The sequence below is a fragment of the Acromyrmex echinatior genome, chromosome 2, assembly GCF_024713525.1.
Source record: "Acromyrmex echinatior isolate Ae372 chromosome 2, ASM2471352v2, whole genome shotgun sequence".
Classification (NCBI taxonomy): Eukaryota; Metazoa; Arthropoda; class Insecta; order Hymenoptera; family Formicidae; genus Acromyrmex; species Acromyrmex echinatior.
The window spans coordinates 18612243-18635798 of record NC_141853.1 but is presented as its reverse complement, the minus strand read 5'-3'; the positions used below and the strand labels follow the sequence as shown (position 1 = coordinate 18635798).

General features: G+C 36.0%; 1 protein-coding gene and 1 long non-coding RNA gene across 4 annotated transcripts in view; both read left to right on the top strand.

Annotated features, from left to right (window-relative positions):
* Positions 1-23556, top strand: part of LOC147910578 (uncharacterized) — a 213888-nt gene that overhangs the window by 78882 nt on the left and 111450 nt on the right. The gene's annotated exons all lie outside the window — the stretch shown is intronic.
* LOC147910579 (uncharacterized) lies at positions 17940-23292 on the top strand. The gene is made up of 2 exons (XM_087403403.1): positions 17940-21582; positions 22142-23292. Exons 1-2 carry the CDS (start codon positions 21403-21405, stop codon positions 22460-22462), a joined length of 501 nt encoding a protein of 166 aa, XP_087259529.1. The 5' UTR covers positions 17940-21402; the 3' UTR covers positions 22463-23292.

Here is a 23556-nt window from a genome sequence, read left to right as displayed (position 1 = left end):
AGTTTTATCGTCTGCTATCGACTTCAACGCCAATTTTTGAGCCGTCAGTGCTTCGCTTTGCGTGTTGCAACGTCGTCTGCTCCTTTACCACTTCACGATGCTTCTACTTCGCTATCCTTTGACTCATTCTTACTACGCTTTAGTTCATACACTTAACATCGTTTATTTTCCATCGGTTTTAAATAAGCTCCGTACTTTGAAGTGTAATTGCCTTGGCAATAAACATGTTCCATAGGTAACGATGATGCGAAAATTTTGCAAATAATTCTAATCATCCCCGTAAGATGGTTAATTTTTATTTATATCGTAACATTAAGGAAATAAAACTTCATTGAATAATGTGCAAATGTTTTAAATCTTTTTATATAAAATAATAAAATTAATTGAAAATAATAAATAATGGATATAAAAATAAAAGTAATAAAATTTATATATAATATAATTAAAAAATTATTATATAATGTCGATACAAATATTTTACAAACATCGCGATTTGTTTTACATCAGACAGTAATTAATTCGATTAGAAAATCAAGTCTATCTTGAAATACATCTGAAAACTATATTTATGTTATAAATTTAAAGTTAAATATACTTTAACATGCAATATCCCATTTGGTTTCTGAGAATGCCTATAAAATTTCAATCGTATATCGTGCTGTATATAACTGCATTTGACACGCGAAGAATTGTATCGCCATGAACGAATTCAACTTTGCTACTCCGCAACCAGTTAAATATTTTTATATCGTTCTTTATATCGTATGCTTAATTTTATAACCATTTATTCAAGGTTTGCACTAGACGTCGTCGTTAATATAATGACTGTTTACTTTATTTCTCGCACGGAGAGAATATTATATTTTGTAATTATTAGATATTTATTAATATTTTTCTTCAACCTTTTTGCATAATTGATGGTCCAAATATTTATTCGTGAAAATTTCTTCGATACGTTTGCAAAGAAGAGAAAGAATTAATTCTTTAATGTTATTTTTTTATTTTCACTTTTATTTTTAACAGTGAGCTTATTTATATGATTAGTGTATAAATAGAATTCTCACAATTGAATCATTGATGATACTAGCTTTGTAAGATCTAGCTTGTGGTTCTATCACGATCGCTTTATCTGCATATTAATTCTGAAAAGGAAGCATAATTATACTCGATGAAATTATTACTATGATTCGTGCTTGCTTCAAAGTTTCGTCGAAGACGAAAGTCTAACTATATTCTGTCTTCCTCTCTTCTTCCTATCTCTTATATATAATATATGCATTTGTATATGTGCAAATGCGCGTGCACTTATATAAGCGAATACGAAGCTTCTAAGATCCCCCGCTGACAAATTGTTACCGCGACAGTGCTTGGTGGTTTTAGGATAACGAAATACATAATTCAGATACGTCCTCTCGGCTATTGTCGAAACGTCCAACGTAGCTATTAGAATTTTGTACCAAGAATGTCGTAAACGATTCTTACAATTAGTACATCCTTATTAAAAGACGATGTTTATCTGAATGACTATTTTTAATTAAATAACTTTCACGGAATAGATAAAAACTTTTTCAAATTGGCAAATAAATTTACATTGGGAAAGAAATACTAATCGCTGCCAAATGCAACATACTACAAATGAAAGATACTAGATGTCAGAATTTTCAAAAAAAAGGAGAAAATAAATTTCGAAAAATTAGTAGGAAAATTGGCATGGATTTACAATGAGCTAAATTTAGGAAACGCGAGAAATCGGATACCGGGATTTCTAGTAAAATAGACGTACAAGAATATATACGCTTTCGGCGATTCACGCGGGAGAAATTTCTTTTTGCTCTCGCATCCGTTCCTGTAACGTTGGTTCGCAAATTATTTCCCGACGATGGGCCTCCCGAATGTAGCACGTGTGACGAAAATGCTTGAAGCGTTCGCGGAAAGACGTGGGACGAGCTGGAATGCTTCCGAGGCTACCTCATCCATGGAATTTTCGGAGGCTTTCCAGAGGACACGTTCGAGCTTACTCGCTTTATCCCTTCATCCTGACTCGCTAAATTATTCAATTCATTTCTGTGGAGCTTCCAACTAACTCGAATACCGTCTATCTCGCGCTCACCTCCCCCCTCCCCTCCTCTCTCTCTCTCTCTTTCTTTTCCGTCAATTCAGTTCTAGGAGTTGAGAGTCTTACTTTTTGTCGTAGATTTAGCTGTCGCAATGGGACGTCCACTGGAAAGTTTCTATTTATACTGGCAAAATGAATTATAAGAAATGCATGATAGATTTGATAAACTAACGCTCTGTACTCGATATAAATTATTTGTTTAACTTCGCAATTGTTGCAGTAGGTATTTTAAAGTTTCCACTTTCCAGACTTTTATGATTAAATGAATAAAGGATATTTATAATTAAAAGAACTTTGTTACAATACCTATTTAAAAGGCAATTTTTTAGGAAATTCTTAAAAATGTATAATAAATATTAGCGTAGTTTTAAAAACGGTGAATACAGAAATATTTAATTAATTAATTTTTTCTTACGTATTGTCTCAGATATATCACTACAATAAATGTATATTATTGTTGATAAAAACAGCGCTATATAATTTGCGTGATGTGGAGTAATGATAAAAAATACAATGCAAAATAATGTTAATAGTAACAAAGCTAATTTGTGGTTAGCTAAATTAATTTTTTTTCCTAATTATATTTAGTTTGTATTTTGCATGAAATGGATTTTGATTTGCGCAGAAATTTAAGCGTAAACAATTATAACATTTGCCGAATAGTTCGTCAGTGCGCGTTCTCTTAAAATTACTGTCACTTTGGTTGCAATAAATATTTTAATTTGACGCAATACAGACACATTCAGTCTGTACACTTCGTTATCGTTATGTAAGAAACGAATTTGCGACAGACGGAGAATTCAGCGAAACAAGGTTAAAACTCGGAACGAAATGTCGCAAATTTGTTCCTAAGGGGCGGCTTCGTTGATGAAAAGAGCACTTCGAAAGCTGCGGGTGAAGAAAGCTCTGGAATGTTTGATATTTTTTCGAATAACGATAACGAGTGATTCCCATGTGTCTCTTTTGATATTTGTTATTTCGGAATTTTTTGACGATAATGTTATGTATGTTTTCAAGAATTATCTCAGTAAATCATTCTATCCTCATCCATTTGGCATCCAGATTCGTAAAGATTATTACCGCTTTATGCACTGAAATCCTGCAGAATAGAGTGCCAACCTCGCTCTTTTTGGAACTTCCTGGATGCATAATGGCACACCGTCATATTTTACATTGTGAACCGCGTATCTCGAGACTTGAGCTGGAATACGAGAATTTCTAGGCCACTCGCGCAGGTGTATTCGCGAGTGATTCTCCGGGGAAGAGATTACCTCGAAAATTGGTTGTAACATAACTCGACTATGTTAATTGCATGTTAAAAAATTTAATCCCGTTATATGAGAAATAATCTCCTCATACAACTATAATTAATCACGTTTCTATTCTTATATAACATTAAAATAATATTATGCAATATGGAAAGTATAATTATTACCGTTTGTTATATTAAATATATATATAGTAAATAAGTATTATTAATTTATTATTATAACATATTTTTTTTAATTGCAGACGATTAATCGCATTTGCAATTAACGTATTATTTTTGCATCGTTAAAAATTATAATCTGAGAGTGTACTACAAAAATCCTTTAGTTTTAATTTATTTTTCAGTTTTTGTTCGCGATTTCTATCAACTTGAAATGGTCTAATCTAATATGTTCGTCTCTGACTATTATTTAGGTCGGTCTTTCATGTAAGCCGTTTCTTGATAACTATCTGATTACTATACGCGTGGGGGTAGCCTAAGTTCGAGGATTTGCACGTAATAAAAGCTTTGTTGCTTTCTGCTCGTAATATGTTCCGGCACCTTAGGTTGATTAAGCGTCAGACAGGCTGGTGCGCGCCGGCAGGACCGTTGCTAAATGTCTCACATCTGTCACCGGGCTTTACCACCACCAAACCAGCTGTCCTACACGCACCAACATACGTACATAAGCACGGGTTTTATAGAATGGGAAAAGCAGAGAAAAACATACCGCGCCGGTCGTGCAGTTGGGAACGAAGTGCCACTCCCTCCACTACATTCATGGCCATTCTTTAAAGCCTGGCCCAACCTACTCGCTCAGTTGGAGGTCGGTATCCAAGAAAATTTTCGCCTATCAACTCTGTAGACGCTGCAGCAAGATAATACGCTTAGGATTGGATCAGGAAAAGTAATCATACTTTTCGAAATTACATTCGTCAGTCAAAAATAAATTATTCTATAGAAAGATCTTATCATATTGTCTTGAAAGTAATCAAGGATGACGCACGGTAGAATCTTTTGCATGGCTGAATTCATATTAATGTAAATTTTGCTTTATGTCCATGCAGATAATTGTTAAGAATGGTATAAAGCAGACTTTTAAAGAATTATTAAATTAAATTAATTTAGACTAATGCTGAAAATATTATTTTAATGTAATTACAAGGAAATATAATATAATATATGTAATGTAATAGGAAATGTAAAATACATTTGTAAAAGATCGTGAAGAAATACGTTATTAAGAAATGAACAGTGAGAGCCTTTTCAATTATCTGTTGAAGGATTTGCTTCGTTATATCGAAAGCCGTAATAAATGAAATATCTATAATCTATATTATACTATCTGATTTAATTTTCTCATCAATTGATCACAAAGAAAACTTCTTTTACATTTTAAATATTTTTATTAAATTTAATCTTTCTACCGGAAGAAAGCATGAGTATAACATATTTCATACATGTAATAAATATATCAAACAATTTTTGTAGAAACCATGAATTATATATGTATATGATCGAAAAATAACCGATCAAATTACTGAGTTCAACTGGAAGAATTTGGTTCACTAGTAATTATCGAATATTTTTGTTTATATGATCTGAGTATGATCGAAATCCATAAATATTTGCTCTTTTCTATTGAATAATAAAGCACTTGATGAATAAAGTGCGATTAAAATCCTATATCTACGTTCACGCGCAACGGTGCTTTCAGATAATTTAAAATAACTACTTTAATAATTCTATTTTTAAACAATAATCTTTACTATTAATCGACCAAAACATTTTATATAAAGATCAATCAATTATAATATATAACATTTATCTTGATTAATTTATAATTTATATCATTAGATGATTGTAATTCTTTCAGCAATAATCAAAATGTACATAAATACATATATTTCTCGGTATCGATGTATCGCGATGAAATCAAAATGCTGTCTCTTTCCAAGACTTTTTTCTCATTCGAGATTGGATCGCGTACTAGCTCTTAGATGAAATTCTTTTGTGAAATTCTGATTCTCTTTTTGTATAGATAGAGTTTGCTTGTGTTTGGCATGTACTTATCACGATTTCTACTGATCAAGAAGAAATAGAAGTATAAGAAAAGAAAGTTTTTCTCACATTGGGACGATTTCCAACTTCGTGAATATTTGTCGCCAGCTGAGTCGTCAGAGACAGAATTTTTACAGCGATTCCTGAAAAGTGAATATTCAGTATTTATTATCTTTTACTTTTTGGGGTTTTCTTTCTCCTTTATAAATTTAACTTTTGAGAGAGAGAAAGAGAGAGAGAGAGAGAGGGGGGGGGGGAGAGTGAGAGGAAGGAAAGAGAGAAAGGGAATTCTAGGACAATTTTGAATGAGGATTAATCGTCTGATTCAGCTCTAATTCCGAAAGTTAGGACAAGTTAGACGTAAAATATTTGCATCCTGGGATCAATACTTTACATACTTAGAAGATATGTGAGCTATTCGCGTCGTTTGTTTTTGCGTCAGGAAAATTTGGATAGTTTGCGCTTCATCAGCTTCCTACATTTACAACGTCATTACTCTTCTCCAGTAACTATCATTTTTTTAGTGGAAAATAACTTTTGAGCTAAGTTACGTGGGTTTTTTTCCCGAGGAATTATTCACTTTAGTTTAGTATTAAAAAAATATCAAACCAATTAATTTTTCACCGACAACATGGAATCTTTAAAGGCACGATATTTTGATTGTAAATTCTAGTAGTTAAATATAAATCTGTAAAAATCAAATATAATTTGATTTATATAAAAATTATAAAAACTGTTGTCGAAGCTTTGACAAGTATACCAGAATTTTTCAGATTTATATATAATCCAGAGCAATAAAATAATTTGCTTTGTTTTTCGAAAACCCCTACTGCTGACGGAAGAATTAAAATTCCATGTTGTCAGAGGAGAGCTAAATGTTATAGCCATATACTTACCGCACATTTTGTTACAGTTATAATATATTTTATCATACAGGTTATTAAATTCTATGATATATATATATAATTTTCCACTTGGATGGAAACACGTGTAAGCGGCGTGGTAGACAACTTACGTATCGAAGCTTCTGTTAACAGTCCTCATAACTCCGGTCCTACCTTGGCATGACCCGCGCGGCTAAATTACGCGTAAATGTACCGTGTCCGTACCCTCGTAATGTCACCTATGCACCGTCAAATCCACAGATCTAGTGACAGCTGAATCCGCTTTGGCGTAATGTTCTCTCCTATCGTCGCTTAGATGCAGGTGCGTGCATCATCCACCGGTATACTGGTACTCGTCGTCAAACGGAACGGGTCATATGGATTGACCTGCGTACACATTGGCCAAGGAACGTTAATCAGGACGATTTCCCGCACAATTCTCTAATCCGGCGCGTTCAATCTCGGGACGAATGGACCGTGGATTTACAATACAATGCAAACAAGCGAAGCGTCTCTTGATTCGTGCGAGGTCCAAAATCGGAGCACTACCTCGGTCTGTCGCGTATGTGCGCATGACGTTTATGGGATGGTGACATCCTGCAGGAGGCATTACGACTGGTGGGCCAGTATCTCCATAGACTTGTCCAGTCATACCCGTAAGCTTCTAACGTGATCTTATATACGGGCCTGTATGTGTCCTCGGCAAGCCACGTCTCACTGATATCCGGACGATAAATTCTGCGTATCAGTGGCAGGATGACAGCGAGCTGTCTTCAGGAATGACGTGATATCTAGGAAAGGATTTCAGTGCAATGTTACCCATCTTGTTTCGCTTATGTCGGTAATCTAATGCATTGACAAGGATATTGATAATCGAATGTTAAAAAGAAGCGCGTTTCTAGGAGATGAATAGCGTTTTAGGATGTTTGCATTATCGCGGAGATATACTACTGTGTGGTGATAAGAGAGAAGGACAAGTACTTTCACTTACAATTACTGCCAGAGAACTATTATGTCTCTGGTGTTGTTGCTAACCTGTTATATTACTTGTGTCAACTTTCGCGCTATGATATTTAATTACAAACAGCGTGTTATTCGTCTCGGAGAGCAAACTAACAATTAAATTATAATCAAAATTAAATTATCTTTTCTATCCTTTTGCTTACTTAATCTGTTTATTATTATTTAGAACGTTTTTATGTGCGGATAGATGCACTGAGAAAATTATATCAAAACTCAAACTATTAATTATGTTTTAAATAAGTTTAATTAAAAATGTAAAGAGATGAAACTGATGATTTTATTAAGAAATTGATTAAAATCATTTTATATTAATTCCTAATACATATAAACTTGATGTTTTTTTTTTTAGTAAATAAGATAACCAATTCTTCAGATAAAATTAATTTTATTGTTTGTTTTTAATAAAAAATATATATTAAAGTTTATATACTGATTTAAGCTGTATAATATATATTTTAGCTTTATAAGAGATAGAGTAATGACCGCGCATGTATAAGTTTGAATAGAAAATATCATTTGCTGAGTTGCGTAGTTTCGCTACGGTAAATGTTTAAGTTAAACGATTTACTTAACTAGAATTTTTACTTGAGTTACTGAAGTAATTGTTCAAACGGTGCATAAATGTTTATTACCTTTTGTTACTGTTCGCGTTTTTATTCACTAATAGCGTTCAGCTTTGCATATCATGTTCTAAATTTAACTTACACGACATGAAGAATGACAATGAAGTTTGAATGAAAAATCATATGTGCTGAACAAGTATAACGCGCATATTTGCACTCATGCGATTTCAAATGGAATAACGGCTGATATCATCAATGCCTTTCTGCCAAACCATCGTTTCATATTTTTGTGAAACTGTAAAAAATTTTTCCCTCATTTATTCATGACGTGATTAATAGAAATAACGATCAATGGTGGAAGTAAAATTAAACTTTCGATATCGTATTCAATGTATCGTTCTCTTTTTGACGTGATGTTAATATAAACGAGACATAAAATACAAAAATATTAGCATGCCTGAACTGAATTACTGATACATATTACATTTTTGCGCGCGCCATTTTATTGCAAATGGAATTTTACGCAAATCTTAAATTGTGCTAATTGTTTACATGTAATGTTATAATCAATATTGTAGAAGAAGCATAAAAAATATTGTTAATATTTTATGTACATGATAGTTGTAAATTGATTTGTAACTGTTGCTTAGGTGTATTCAAGATAAGGGGAGTAATTGTGCTTTTGATGAGATTTCTTTTTGGAAGCAAAGCGCATCTCGCGTCTAGTCAGTGCAATCAGGATATAAAAGGCCTCGATTGGGATTGGTTGGATTTAAGGATCATTAGTAGACGCCACGTACTACACGTAGGTAGATGAGTAAGCTGATTGGATTTATCTGATCGGCGAATTGCCAAGGGGGCTTCTCTCTCTGTTTTTCTTTCATTTTTTCTCTCTCTTTCTCTCTCTCTCTCTGCTACGCTCTTTCCTTCATTTCCTATTCTTGCCCGTTTTTCTCTTCGTTCTTCTTCATTCAGGCAAACTTCTTTTTCTCGCTGTTCCGTTTCTGTCCGTCTCGCTGTTTCCTCTACTCGAAATAAAAGTTGAATAATCCTGCTGAGTATCTGTAATCCTGCTCTACCGATATATAATCTGGGTTTATGGTTAATTTATTATTCGTAAAACTGTGCACATTGCCCAGAATGAATACTTTGCGCTTCGAGTTTAGATCGATTAATGAACACATAAACGAATCGAAAAAGAACAGAATACTGCAGTTTTTATTTCTTTCTTTATATACAATTTAACATGAAATAACTAAAAAAAGTATATAAAAGGATTCTATGTTACACGACTGTCATTATCTCAAAAATTATAGACGTACAAAAAGTAGTATAACAATATTTGTATGCTATAATGTTGTTTGCAGTTCTTAGAAAAGATTTAAAAATACATTCGAATGGTATACAGTAACGCGACATAGATCGGATATTGACACAAAAGTTACACTTCGTGGTAACAGAAAAATAATCGCGTGATGTAAGAACAGCGAGTAACAATGCATGCAGCACGCGATCGTGCTTGGTATCACATAGTATTGTTTTTTTCCGTTAGTCGTTATTCTGATGCACTGTTTTTATGTCGAACGCTGACTTGTTGGTATATGACTGCACGGCACGCGATTTCCCAATCGAACGTTACAAACTGGTATAAACGTGCACTTGAGCGAGCTATTATATTTTTAACGATCGATAAAATGATGGCGTCAGTGGGATGCTGATCAGTGTCAGATTATCCGTAAATGATATACAGTCGGTATTTACTATTTTGGGGGATCGCACGCATGCCACCCTTAATTGGATCATTTAATTGGATGTATAGTTAATTTAAGCTGATTGATACATAATTTACATATTTAACATTGAGATTAGAATTCTAGGGAAAGATAGGGGATGCGATTAAAACTTTTCGTACGTGTAATGTTGCTAAATTGATAGCCGTGCTAATTTATTATTAGAGAAAAAAAATAGCGACACCTAGTATTCTGCTATTCATATTCTATATTATCTCTTGACTCTCGATTAGACAGCTAGCGAACCTGAATTATCCATATTAAATGTTCGGTCCGTTGCTCTCAGAAAACATTTCCGCTTCATGCTCGAAAACACTTGGGATGGACACCCATATGGAGAAGACCTATTTCGCCAAATGAAGACTATGTCTGAAGACGGTTATGGTACAGACATTACGAGCTTAAGCGCCTTCCTTCGACGGACGTTGCCAGCTTTGTGAGGCAGAAGACTTAAAAATTCTAGTACCTTCATACCATCAGCAAGCGCCAAGTAGATGAAGAGAGGGAATGAGAGGGAGAAGAAGAAGAAGAGGAAGAAAATCCTTGACGACGAGCGGAGTACTAAAATTCACCAGACTATCTTTGTGCCTCGAGGGTTGTTCCTTGATGTCCTTCATGCGGTGCTAGTATCATCTCTTGCATCAGTCCTTTTCTCATATGGTAGAATGTCGTTCGTTTGATAATAGGATAAAACAGGATTCTTCCCGAAAGTGCTCGCATATACGTGCGAGAAGAAAGTATTCCATCATTTAAATATGCTGGAGGAAGTGAATTTTATTGAAGAATGTCGCTATTTTCAGTCTAAATGTGCATATCAATCTTCATTAAAAAGATAACGAATATTCCGTTTATCTATATCACCTATCTTGTGGAAGAAAGAAAATTGAATGGAACAATTAACATATTATAGATGATACCTATAAAATAAAATTTTTGCGATATATCACAAATACAGAATCAAAATTGTGATATAATAATTTAAATGAATTTGTTGCTCGCTTTTGTTACATTATTGTGATTCAACACATTAATAGAAAGTTTTATTTAAATTGTTATTTAAAGCGGATTACGTATTTAGAATTTTAGTTTCAGTATAAAATTCAATGACTGTTTTTTACGAATACAAATACGAAGGATATAAAACAAATCGTGATGCACTTGATAAGCACCGATACTAAAATTCCCAGGGGTCATATAAAAAAAAGCATACATTAAATCCTAAATCTGCAGACTATAATTCTCCGCACGGACGTATTTCCGTCGCCCCAATAAGTGTCGCGCTCGATATTTTAAATACATTTACGATAACATTTTAAACGCTGCAGGAAATGAAAGTTGCCAAATTCAACTGCAGATTGGATCTGTGTGTATCGGATTACGGACATATAGAAATCGTGCCGAAACGTCAGTTTTCTCGGAATTAATGCGTTATCGGATTCGCGAATCATTTTCAATTATGTTGATTACACTGGTTATTCATGTGTCTAAAGCTATTGTTTGACCAGTTTCAATCTTGTCTGTTTGATAATCTAGTTCCTATGTTTCTATCTTGTCTCCTATGTACTCCTTGTCGACAGTATAGGAGCCATTGATTTTCAGGATGTTGGACGTAGCTCTCGGTGGTAGCCCGCAAATAAACCTAATCACGAGTACAGTGTTCTGAATTGTCAAGCCACTTTCGGTAGTACTCGTGCCGAAGCTAAAATTAGATTACTATCTCTATCAGCAAAGCGACATTCAACATTGATAATGATCGCAGATCTTGAATAGTTTGACAGGTTCTAATCACGAACTTATCTTATAGTTTAGAGCAAATTTTAGACACGATGCGTGGTTATCTTTGCACTCTCTATTTGCACACTTTATCCATAATAATCTTATCCATAATCATTTTATTAAAACACACAAAGAACGTTTGTATCATTTACTTTTCTTTCATAGATGAAGAAAATAATCTTATTCTCTTGTTTCTAAGTCAGACGGAAATCACATAGGAAATATATATTTGTAGTCTTTCTGCACACATTTGAAGAAAACGCAAGCGTGAATATAAGTACATCGTGTATACATTAGGAGATGGTCTATGTAACGGAAGTGCCACGAATTTCTTGTTTGCTTGTTCCATAGAACAACGTCTTCTCTCTCAGTGAGATCTTTACGCTTTGCCGTTGTAATGAGGGTGGATGAAGACAGCAGGACGGGTAGATTTAATTTCCTTCGGTCTCTTCACCTCTATCATTCTCCTTTTCGGTCTCCTTCGCTTGCGCAGCGCTTAATTGTCCTTTCTCTTGCTGGCAGTTTTCTTTCGAAGATCTCAATGACATTCCGAATCTTTTACTGCGTTTCTTTTTGTTTTAAGTAATCGTTAGAGCTGCAATGTCTTGTCTCTATTAGGATAGGACGTTATTTGTTTCAGAAAAATAATATAGATCATTGTGCTGTTTTCTTAGTCATCCTTATATGCGATTATTAGTTTTTAATTTCATTTTTCTTTTATTTTTGAAATTGTTTTACATTGTAATTAGAATTAGATATTAATTAGAGAGACGTAGCTTATTTTTGAATTTGACAAATAGATGACCCGAAACTATAAGTATTTAATTCAGAAAAATAATCGATTAAATATTATAGTTGTTTTCTATTAAATAGTGCACAATGATTTTTTAACGAAAATCTTCTTACTTTCTTACATAGCATTTTCTTACATAGCATTTTCTTACATAGCACTTCTTTTGCCACGCAAAAACCTTGCAAAGATATGTTCACTCCCAGATGACATACTCCATCAACGCGCGCCGTATGCTTTCCTGCTCCGCTTTTTACGCGTTGAATGGCGACGGGAATGGTGACGGAAGATGTCGCGCGCCGGGATATTATTCGGAGGAAAAAATCGAAGTTTCGATAGAGGGCTGGGATATGAGCCGAGGCGATTCTCGATCAGTGACTTGGACTATTTTTCCCCACGTTTCTATAGAACGGAATGACGTTCGAGTTGCCGGACACATGTTACCGACAAGACCTACGAAACTTCGTCCTCTTTGGCTCGGACTTCAATCGAGGGGTACGGGGATTTGCGATAAATGAAGAAACTTTTTTATACCCATAGATAGATAAATGATCCTTTTGATCAGGGGTCTTATCGATGTCTCTGGATGCTATGCATTTAATTATAATTTCATTTTGTCGATATCTTCCTTTCAAATTGAAAGTATTATGACTTAGTACTCCCGCATTTTTTTTTCTTTTTCTTCTTTTCTGATTACAGGGGCGTAGCTCTCCTATCAGAAAAGTTTTAAAAATTACTGGTTATTTCTTAGCATCTAAACGATTTTGAAACTATTAATTGTATATTTAAAAGTATCAGTGTTTGCACAATTTTCCGCATGTCTTTGACAATGTGCATTTTTTTTTATAGCTCTTTGTACTAGTAGCTTTATGCGGTGGAAGATAGCAGGCTGTAAATTTTCGTGTAACACGTGTTCCAAATATACGGTTTTTCATTGAAATTTCGGTTCACTGGCTTCATCGAAATCGGGGACGCACATGCACGCATGTCAGCGCGCACGTTTTTCGCAGCTGCGAATATATTGACGAATACGAATGTGCCACAGTCTCTGCATTGTGTTCAGACGAAAAACTAAATACATAATAGACTGGCGGCAGTGTATGTATGCGATAATTAATGGAGTGACGCACACGAATATAATTACGAGAAAAACCTTTATACTTTACAATCTTTAAATGTAATCTTTAATTATAATCCTTATTTTAAATTCATTTTTACATTCATATATTTTTAATATTTCTGTTACGTAACGTAAGATGTTGAAGCAGCTTTCAAAATTCTTCGTTGAAAAATAACTTTTTCAATGCATTGAGAAAAATTCGCATCTCATAAATGTGTTTCATTTAAGTTGATTCATTTAATGGTATATTTTATATAGATACATATTTATTGCATATATCCAGATTTGTATTATATTGATACATATATCAAGTGTGTCAATAAAATGCACATCTTTGTTGCCTTTTTTGTCTAATATTTGTACCAAAATCACGTGGTACTTGGCGAGTCATAAGTCATTTCCCGTAGGATTGGATTCTGAATTTCGCTTCATTAATCGTACGTGAAGAAGAGAACGAAGCTATTGTTGCAGTTTAAAATCTTTTCGAGTGTTTTCATGGCAGATACACACACACACACATACATACATATGTACATATATGTATATATAAAATATTTCCCTAGTATACAACGGAAAAGCCGGGTGATCCAATTTCGTTGCGATCGTAATCGCCATATTTTACACGCGCACATCGTCCACCATCTACAATAAACTTCGCAGTTCCGTGCTCGATACCGCGGTCAACATATCCATGCGCATTCACCGAACTTCCCCTATTGACGGCGCCTGGCCGCATTCGTTCTGACTGCGAGGAATCAGCAACCCCGTGATGGGAGGTCGTACACCCCGCGAGTCGACCGTTGTTGGTACTTCCAGTCGTTCGCGATAGCGATCGGGGATTGCGTCTGTCATTCCTCTGATGTTTGATCGGAGTACCGTGAAGAGTGTGAAGTGTTGGCTTATGCTTGTAAATATATTCGACTGGTGTCAGTATTGCATTAACGCATGGCTATTCAAAATTGTTCGGTGTAGTCGTCAACACGTTAGCGTCAACACGAAAGAGAGTGAAATCTGCAACCCTATCAGATACTTCAAAGACTCTTGTTTATATTTTAAGCTAAGCTGTTTGAATTCCGGATTATTCCGAAACCACGGTGACGATGGTAGACAAGCCGACATACGCGCCTCTGTTATTTCGACTCGTCTCTAGACGGCAATTTGCCATGTAACATATGCGTGGTCTTGTCCGAGATTAAACTTGCGTGTCAAAATATCGCGACGCCAAACTTGCGCCATCGCGCCAGCAAGAAAGGATTTTCATATCGCATTCTGCGCATTCTCTCGTAGTGTGCAATTATACTTCGCATTACGTATTACTATCGTATTCTATCCCGGTATTACTTAGCCCTTCATTATCATTCTCATCATAACGTGGTTCATCCGTGACCTACGTAATATTATAAGGGGCGCTGGTAACCATATTATTCTGGCGTGCGTTCAAGTGGACGTTTTGGGGTTAAAGGTGAAATTGATCGTGGTTAGGTTAAGGCTAGCCAGGGCAAGGGACGTGGAATTACGATGTAACGCTGAAAGAATTTTAGTGCCTTTGATCTGGCATCAAGCCCACAGAAATATACATAAAGATAATGGCGTCTGCTTTTTATATCTGATTTTATGTTTGCGCAAAAAGTACGCTATTCCTATTTTGTGTTTCAAAAATCATCTCTTATCAGATTTACTTTGAAAACATGAATTAACTGATATTTTTCCAATTTAATTCTAAAACAAAAAGATCTGGAGATTATTTTATTAGATTAGCGTTACCGATATGTTTGTTTGAGAAAATCTTGTCCCCATTACTACTTGTTATTGCAATCAAAATTCTTTATAAATTTCCCCGAATAAAATTAAATTTTTTAGAAGCTTTGTGGTTTCATAAAGGTTTTTACGCGTTATTTAACACTTTTTATAATTCATACAACAATTAAATAGCAGTATTAATTTACCGTTAGCCGTAGAAAAATAAGTTGTCCGACGAAAATTTTTTAATTATCTAGATAACAGCTGTTTGAAGTTTTAAAATACTTCTGTCACTTTTGTGAATGACATAAGTTATTTATAGCTTTATATACGTGCATTGCGTATTTTTAATAAACTGGTAAGATACATTTGTGTGATGAGCTTAAAAGCCTTTAGAATAATGGAAAATTTAATTGTCAATCCATCAAATATGAACGCAATTTCTTGGCGCTTTTGTAGCGCTCGATAACAAAGTCGTTGGAATTTCCTTCCGCTTGGTACAATCGTGCATCTCATCAATCTCCTCACATTATTTCAAAAGGAAGCTGCGCCTCTCTAAAGTATTACGATCTACTTTGATCAATAAACTTTCCTTCTGTTTGGTGCTTATAAACATTAAGGAATACTGAAATTGCCGAGGGAATTTTACAATTTTGATAGGACCTCCTTTCGCGGCTTATGCTGGTCCGCTAGACTTTCGTCTACGGAGGTTTCAGTCAGTTAAGAGAGAGAACCTACTTACTTAATGCAACAGACAGGTCTCGGTTATACGTGATTCCTCTTCCTTTCGGTTTCTCAGTTCTCTCTCTTCTCCCATGCCATTTCTCATATTGTTCTCTCTTCCCTCCCCTGCCCTTCCTATCCTTCTTCCTTCTTCTCTCCTTCTTGCTATCTCTCTTACAGTCGAGTTATCAGCAACTTTCTACTTTAACTAACAACAATTCAGTAAGCAAACAATTAAGCCTTGGTTCGTGGAAACTTCGTATGCTGTCAGGCTACGTTTGTCGGGTCGTGGCAGTATTACAGAAAGCTGCTACACGAAATTAAAGTATTAACGAGGCATGCCGTTCCCCGTGGAGCCCATTTCAAGCAAGATACTGCTAGTGCAACAACAAGTTTCGTGGCTCGAACGTCGTCCAGAATGTATCCGCTAGCCGGGTTGAATTCTTCATGAGATTCGATGGCGCTGCAGATCCCAGGAAACCAGCCGTAAAGCTGTCTAGTAACGCATGGCTTATTTGCATTTCGAATTAATAACGGTCTATCGAAATTTTTGATAGGCCTCGATAAATAGATACAGCGGTGTTATTGACCTGATATTGTTTGTGTGAGATTGTAAAAAAAAATAATTAGAGAGAGAGAGATACGATAACATTGGTGTTGCATTTAATGACGTGGAAATGGAGATAACGGGTTTGTAGATTGCGAACGGGACACATAATGGACTTATATTTGTAATGCGAGGGTTAATACGGAAACCTGAATAATTTAAAGTCATCGAAGATGATTTCGTGCGCGGAGCGGCCGGAATTACTGCATAATGCTGGAGTTACAGACGTTAGTGACGTACGAGTGTTACGGTATTAGCGTGAGTGCAGCCATTGGTTATGGATCAATTGCATTCGGGAAGGTCCGATCGGTGGTTACGGCCTTGTGCGGAAACTGCACAATCCTGCAATGATGCATCGGAACGCCGGTAATTTCCACGATGCGCCATCCGCCATTCCACTCCGCATACTGACTAAAGTGTTCGGTCTGCAAGTCTGCTGGCTTTCGTCCGATCTGCTTGTTTCTGGATCGATCATTTCCAATTCTGCGGCGCACGTGCAGGCCTATGTCTAATAGGGGCGCATATCACGCATAACCCTTCATAGAGGATCCCATTTAACGCAGTGGTTCTCGAAACTTTCCTAACGCGAGCTCAAAAGCTCAGTCCCTCTATCGCTTGTGTGTGTCCATCCATCCAATCCATTCGTAAGAAAGCCGAAGAAGAGCATCGCTAGTAGTTTATTCCAGTCGCTGTGACGGCTATTAATCATTTCGCTCGCAAATTACATTCATTCGCTGGTTACGGCAATGTGTCCAAGAAAGCCGGATGATATATCTCATAAAGCTCTATGCAAGTTTCCATGTCGGACTTCTGTCGATTTTGAGATTTATCGCGTAAACCGCTATAAAGTAATTGAATAACGTATTTTGCGTTGTATGACGACAATATAACGTAAGCGGAATCATTGTGAGGAAATTACATTTCTTTAAGGCTATTTATGCGCAAGGCGCACAATAAGGATCGTATTTCCTCGGTAAGATCCTTTTGTGGTAACCGCGATTACACAAATGCTAAGAGAAATGAGAGCGCGGTAATTGAATGCGACTATAATTGAAAGTTCTTCGGGGTACCGCGATTTTTCGAGGAAACTCGCGCGAGATCTTTCCGACAGGATAAGATTTCAAGTACTCTAGGCGTTGTGCTTCGCGCAGAATTAATTAACAGAGGGCACGAATTTGCTCCTCCGTTTCGTCTCTTCCATCACTTTCTCATTATTTTACACGCACACAGTTCTTTCATCTGATTTTAACTTTAATGACAGAAATTCCATGACCGCACATTCGATCCTCGTCTTGTTGGCAACAACCGTCTGAAGAACGAAAGATTAATTGACCTTCTTTATCTCAACTGCCTTCTCGGTGAAACTTCGTAGTCGTGTTACTTTATTTTATATCAAGTACGTTCTCAACGTAGTCGATATTGATACTGAAAAGAGAGAGAGTGAGAAAGGGAGAGAGAATCGGCAGAACTGTCGAAAACGATAAACATCTAAACGTTGAAGGAAAGTCGATACAACGATATAATCTTAACATGTTTGCGGAATATCGATTCTAAAATAAAGAATCTTTTTATTTTGCGTTAATTATTTTGTGTGACAAGATTAGCAAGTAAACAAAATATCAAGATTAGCTGATATAAATTAAATATTTAGTCACTTGTATTAAATTTTATGAGATTAAAAACCATGTCACATTACATTTATTTTATTAATTATTACATTTGCATAGTATTTCTTTATGCGAAGCCTGCTATGTGTTTAATATTTATGAGGGTGAGACCAAGTAAGGCGAGGAATAGATTTATATTCATATAATGAGTTTTAACACATTCCGATATCATTACGTTTACATTATTCTAGTGGATGCGACATAAAGTATTTCCGTGGATTTCCTAGCAAGTAGCAACGGTTGCTGCTAAAATCTATGTGCATAACATAGCCCGTCCATAATTAGCTCGCTTCGTTGCATTTTACGAGTGCAGTAACGTCACTTGATTGTACGACCACTTAGAATATTAAACGATAAAGCATGGTCGAATGCATTGTCGGCACCGATAGCTGTTCAGCTCGTTTAATTCGCCCTGCACGTCGCTTAAACCTTATTACGTGCGTGCATAAGCGATCACGTATGGCTGTTAATAAATTTCTCTTTGCATGCCGTGAGCAGTTCGGAATCGGTATTTTCCTAACCGCGAGCTGCCGACGTAATTGCGCGGATAATAATCGACGCTCATGAGCCGGAAGAAAGGAGAGAAGGGAGTAAAGCTGTAGGGAATGTACTAGATCATGCTTGATATGCCACGATTAATTTATGATGCGCTGCTTCACGAAGGTGTTTCCACGTAAAACAGGAGAACTTTGAAGCTGTCTACGCGGACGAATTAAATAGCATCATAAATTGTCATACGATATCTTTCGCCGTTTTCTAAACAATTCAGCAATCTAAATTATACCAAAATTTAATTTAATTTAATACTTTATTGTAGATAGAAAATTCTGGAGTATCAATGTTTATAATCTTTATCATTATATATTTCTAATTTTGAATGAAGATTTGAGAGAGAACAAGAGATGCGTACAGTAGGTCACAGAAAATTTGCAACACTATTTTTTTCGATGGATTTCGAAATGCAGCTTGCTCATTGAGCGATTGGTTTTTACTCACAGATCTAATCGTTTATGTTAAAACGCTCTACGAGCAAAACTGAGTTTCGAAACCCATTGAAAAAAAGTGTTGCACTCTTTCTGTGACGCATGATATTATTTTTGTATATACATATAGGTGTATAAATAAGCGTATCTATATGTACGTACAAAAGAGTACATGATAGTAAAACATCGAAATATCACATCACGCGATATGCTCTGCTTCGTTAATGTGGTTTCATGTTTAATAAGTTCAACGTTGTTTCATTTTATGCGGTTTGTTCACGATGAAACTTCCAATCGGCGACAAACTGATCGTAACAAACAGTATAAAGCGCGAATACATACGCGTTGGTGATATTACAGTGTTTGACGATGTCCGTATATTATTGCTTTTTAAATAGTGCGTTTCAGGACCGATTCATCCTGCTGTCGTTAAACGTATTGCAAATTTGTTCCCGTCGCACAATATTCAAAACTGATTTGATTATTACTGTCACAAATTTAAATCCTCAGCATGGTAGTACACGCTAGTCATTTTTCGTACCCACCTTTTTGATACCCGAATATTCAATATTCGACAATCGACTGGGCTGTTCAGAAATTAGTTCGCTTACAGTTCTCGACAGCAAGGGAATACAACTGTACGCAAATAGAGCGGAAAAAGGGATCAACTTACATTGCGTGGTATTTCATTTCCAATCACGTGAAATCAACAAGCAATTGTAACAGAAATTTGTTTTAATTTGATCGAAAGTATATAGAAACATTTCAATTAAATGTTTTATTAACGTGCAATTGCCCGATAGTCGAAATTTTACTATATAATTATTGACATCAGATTTCGATACGTATTCTAAATAGATAGAGTAAAAACAATAACGGCTAAAATTGCCAGTAATTTTTGTGTAGTCAGTTAAAAAACCGGACGGTTTGCGTGGGGTTAAAAATCTTGAAATTATAAGCGCTCTACCATGGTCGAAGTGAAAAACTGGCGCGATTCAACGCGGCGTGAAATTAAGTGGTTTCGCGGAGATTAATACCGGCCGATTACAGCTAAAAATACGTTCTCGAGCAACGCCCGACATGGCCGTACGCCGTCGTTAGTAATTCTAATCTTTTTTGTTTTTTTTTATTATGCAAATGCGATGCTTGCGTGCGGATATCACCGAGCTTTTGCGATCGCGTGCGAATTTCTTGGTACAACGTATCGTCCACTGTTATTAGCGGTGCGGCTTATCATGGCACATATATGATTGCATAACGATTCCGATTTTTCAGAGCTTATTGCGCACTGTGTACTTTCGTTTGCGTACTGATAACAGTTTGACGATCAATCACCATAGTAATGTTCTCGCGTACGCCGTCGTTCTTTGTGCGATGACTAATTTGCTCTACTCTGGCTAGGGTTGTAAAAAAGAGGTTTGCACCCTCAAGGGGTTGATACCCGATGCGAGTGCATCCGGCCGGTGGTGATGTATTATTCAACGGTTGCCTTTTTTTTTTTTCATGCGCCAAGAAAGTAATGCCTATCGTAAAGTTGACTGATTACGAGACAAGGAGGGCGAAAATGCGCAGAACGCACCGATACAGGCTCGGGCAAAGTACAAAAAAAGAAGATAATTTGTACATCCCAGTTTTATGCATTACATAGGCGCGGTTATAATGCAGCGGTCTGACATCACATTTTTTTTTTAACCCAGCAACACGCTGTGCTCTTAGTAGTTGTGGCACTTTTTCACGTTTTACTTTTTCTCTAACCTATCCCTCCGTTTAACATTTTTTTCCGCGTGGACAACTTCTAACACACATACACACACACACACACACACACACACACACACACACACACACACACACACACACACACACACACACACACACATACACACACACACACATATTTAAGCTTGATGAAAAAGTTACGTTAAAAAAAATGTTAAATTATTTGAATGTACGTTATACGAAATACACATGAAGTAATAAATTATTTTTTAAATGGTTGATCGATTACTTTTATCCAAAGAAAGTTAATTTGATATATGAAACCAATCAAAAGTTAGATTAAAAATTAGTATTTCCAATTTCAAAGACTGCTTTCAAAAAGTTATTTCGCGTGAAAGTAACTTCGACTCGATAGCAGAAACAAATGATGGAAATGATCGATAGTGACGGCAATTCTTTGACAGCAATCGCGGAGTAAATTTTTCGTGTCGATTACATTGTGGGAGAGAACCCTGTTTCATATATTTTTATAATAATATTAACATTAAATTGCTGATGTAATTTGCATGCACTTCAACGATTATTACGAAAATGGCAAAGAAGGAAATAAAAACTGAGAGAAAGGGTAGAAGGATAAAGCCTATAAAAATCGCTGCTCTAGTCGTTTCAGCTATACAGGATCTTCGCGAAAATAAGGGCTCTACACCTAAAAAGATTACAGGATACATTAGTTTCGCTTCAAGCACACCCGAACATCGAGTTAAACGACAAGTGAGCGGAATCTAGAATCTTACTTTTGTACAAAATTTTAATCTTCGTTCTAAGTAATAATTATTCTATGTATTTTCAATTTTAATTGTAATTATTTAATTTTTGCTGTGAATAACGCATACAGCGTGCGTATATTATATTAATGTACGCCTGTTGCGATTTTGATCGGCCGAGTGTTATTAAACATCTTAACAATCACATTATTGATGCAAAACCGTCGTTTCGAGCAAAAAACGATAGCGTTGATTGAAATCAACGTCAGCAATCCTTTTTAGTACTTTTTCTATTTTTACGTGTCAATCACTGTCGCAGGCATACGTATGAAACGGCGTACGAGTGCCAAGTTCATGTCAATTTTGCAAATCGTTCTGAATAACGATATTTTAATGAAAGAGATTTGGGAATTTATTATGGTTCTCTTTGTTTTAATTAGAGAAATTGAAGATTGCGTAATTGCGTCACTTTAGACTTTGACGATTGCACTCGATAGTTGATCTTTTACACCGTGATTTCGCATCCGTTTTATCCTAAGCTTAACACAATTTCCACGATAAATTAGGTGAAGGCAGCTTTGAAGCGAGGCGTGGAGTATGGTATTCTACGACGATACCGCGGTCATTACTTTCTTTCCACTGGCGATGAGTTGGATCGCGCGAATCGCATTGCTGTACGATTTGCAAAATTGCCGACACCCGCGCCAACTACATTCGCCAAGTCTAAAATCAAGTCTCGGAAGACGAAGGACAGTAAGAGACCTCAAGGAACCGGTAATAGAACGCGAAAGAGTAAAAAAGTTCAGAAAACCCGCTCCCCCGCTGTCTCAGCCAGTCCGAGTTTGACGCACGAAATTACAAGTGACGTTGCGTCCGTGACTGAGTGAAAATTATGTAACAGTTTGTACAGCTTCAGGAAAGGATTTTTTTCGTCTTACACACGACATTAAAGTCCTATCCTGCGTCCTTTTTGTTCTACTGCGTAATGTATAACTGTTATTAATGTATAACTGTTTGTGCGCGCATAACTGCTATCAATTTTTCATTAAACAGAGTATAAAAGTGATTTATTAGCAATCAATTGATTGATATAAATTGTATATGATTGTATTTGTGTATAAATGAATCTATCTGAAATGTTACTGTATTGAAATATTGCTAAATAATAAGAAGATATATTACAATATTTAAGAATGATATACGTATTGAGTGTAACGGAAGTAAACATGATAATTTATTCCATTCATTCCTTTATAAATTATTAGAATAATATTTAAATGGTAAATAATCGTATTTGGGACAGAGTTTCATTGCTACTGAAATTTTAATATCTTTTAGCAAAGTGGGATGAACGGTAGTATTGGGGACAATCAATCGTGGGAGACGAATCAATCGTTTTCTATTACAACGGTATATCGATTTATCCGACCTGACGTCCCACCGCTTCCGCTTGCTCGCGCTGTGGCAGAATTAAGTGAAATGAGGAACGAGGTTTTTTTTCGTAAATTGCACCGGAGGCAAGACGACCATTTATAAAAGTTAGGAGCTTCTTACCCGGACCGATAAACTTAATAGCTTCAGAAATTTACGGGGTTTGGCATGCTGAGGAGAAAATTTTGCGCGCCTCTGTTTTCTTGCGATCGATCGCTCGCTACTTCTTCCTTCTTTTATTGGATACATCCACGCCATTACGCCCGCGAAATAATTTTGTTCTCACTCCGTCTTGCATCCCCTCCCTCCCCTCCCCCCTCTCTCCCTCTCTTCTTCTCTATGTATACGTCTTGTAGTGCAATATCTTCGATGGAATGTATTTACGGCGCCATGACGGCGGATTTAACGGCGGGTTGTGTAAGTTACGTTTTCTATGACTATGCGAGAAAACGCGATATAAATCGTAAAAGACGCGAATAATAGTTCGTCGATGATACAAATGTAGTAATGCAATATCGGTCGATATAGCATATTGAATGGAAAATCTGGT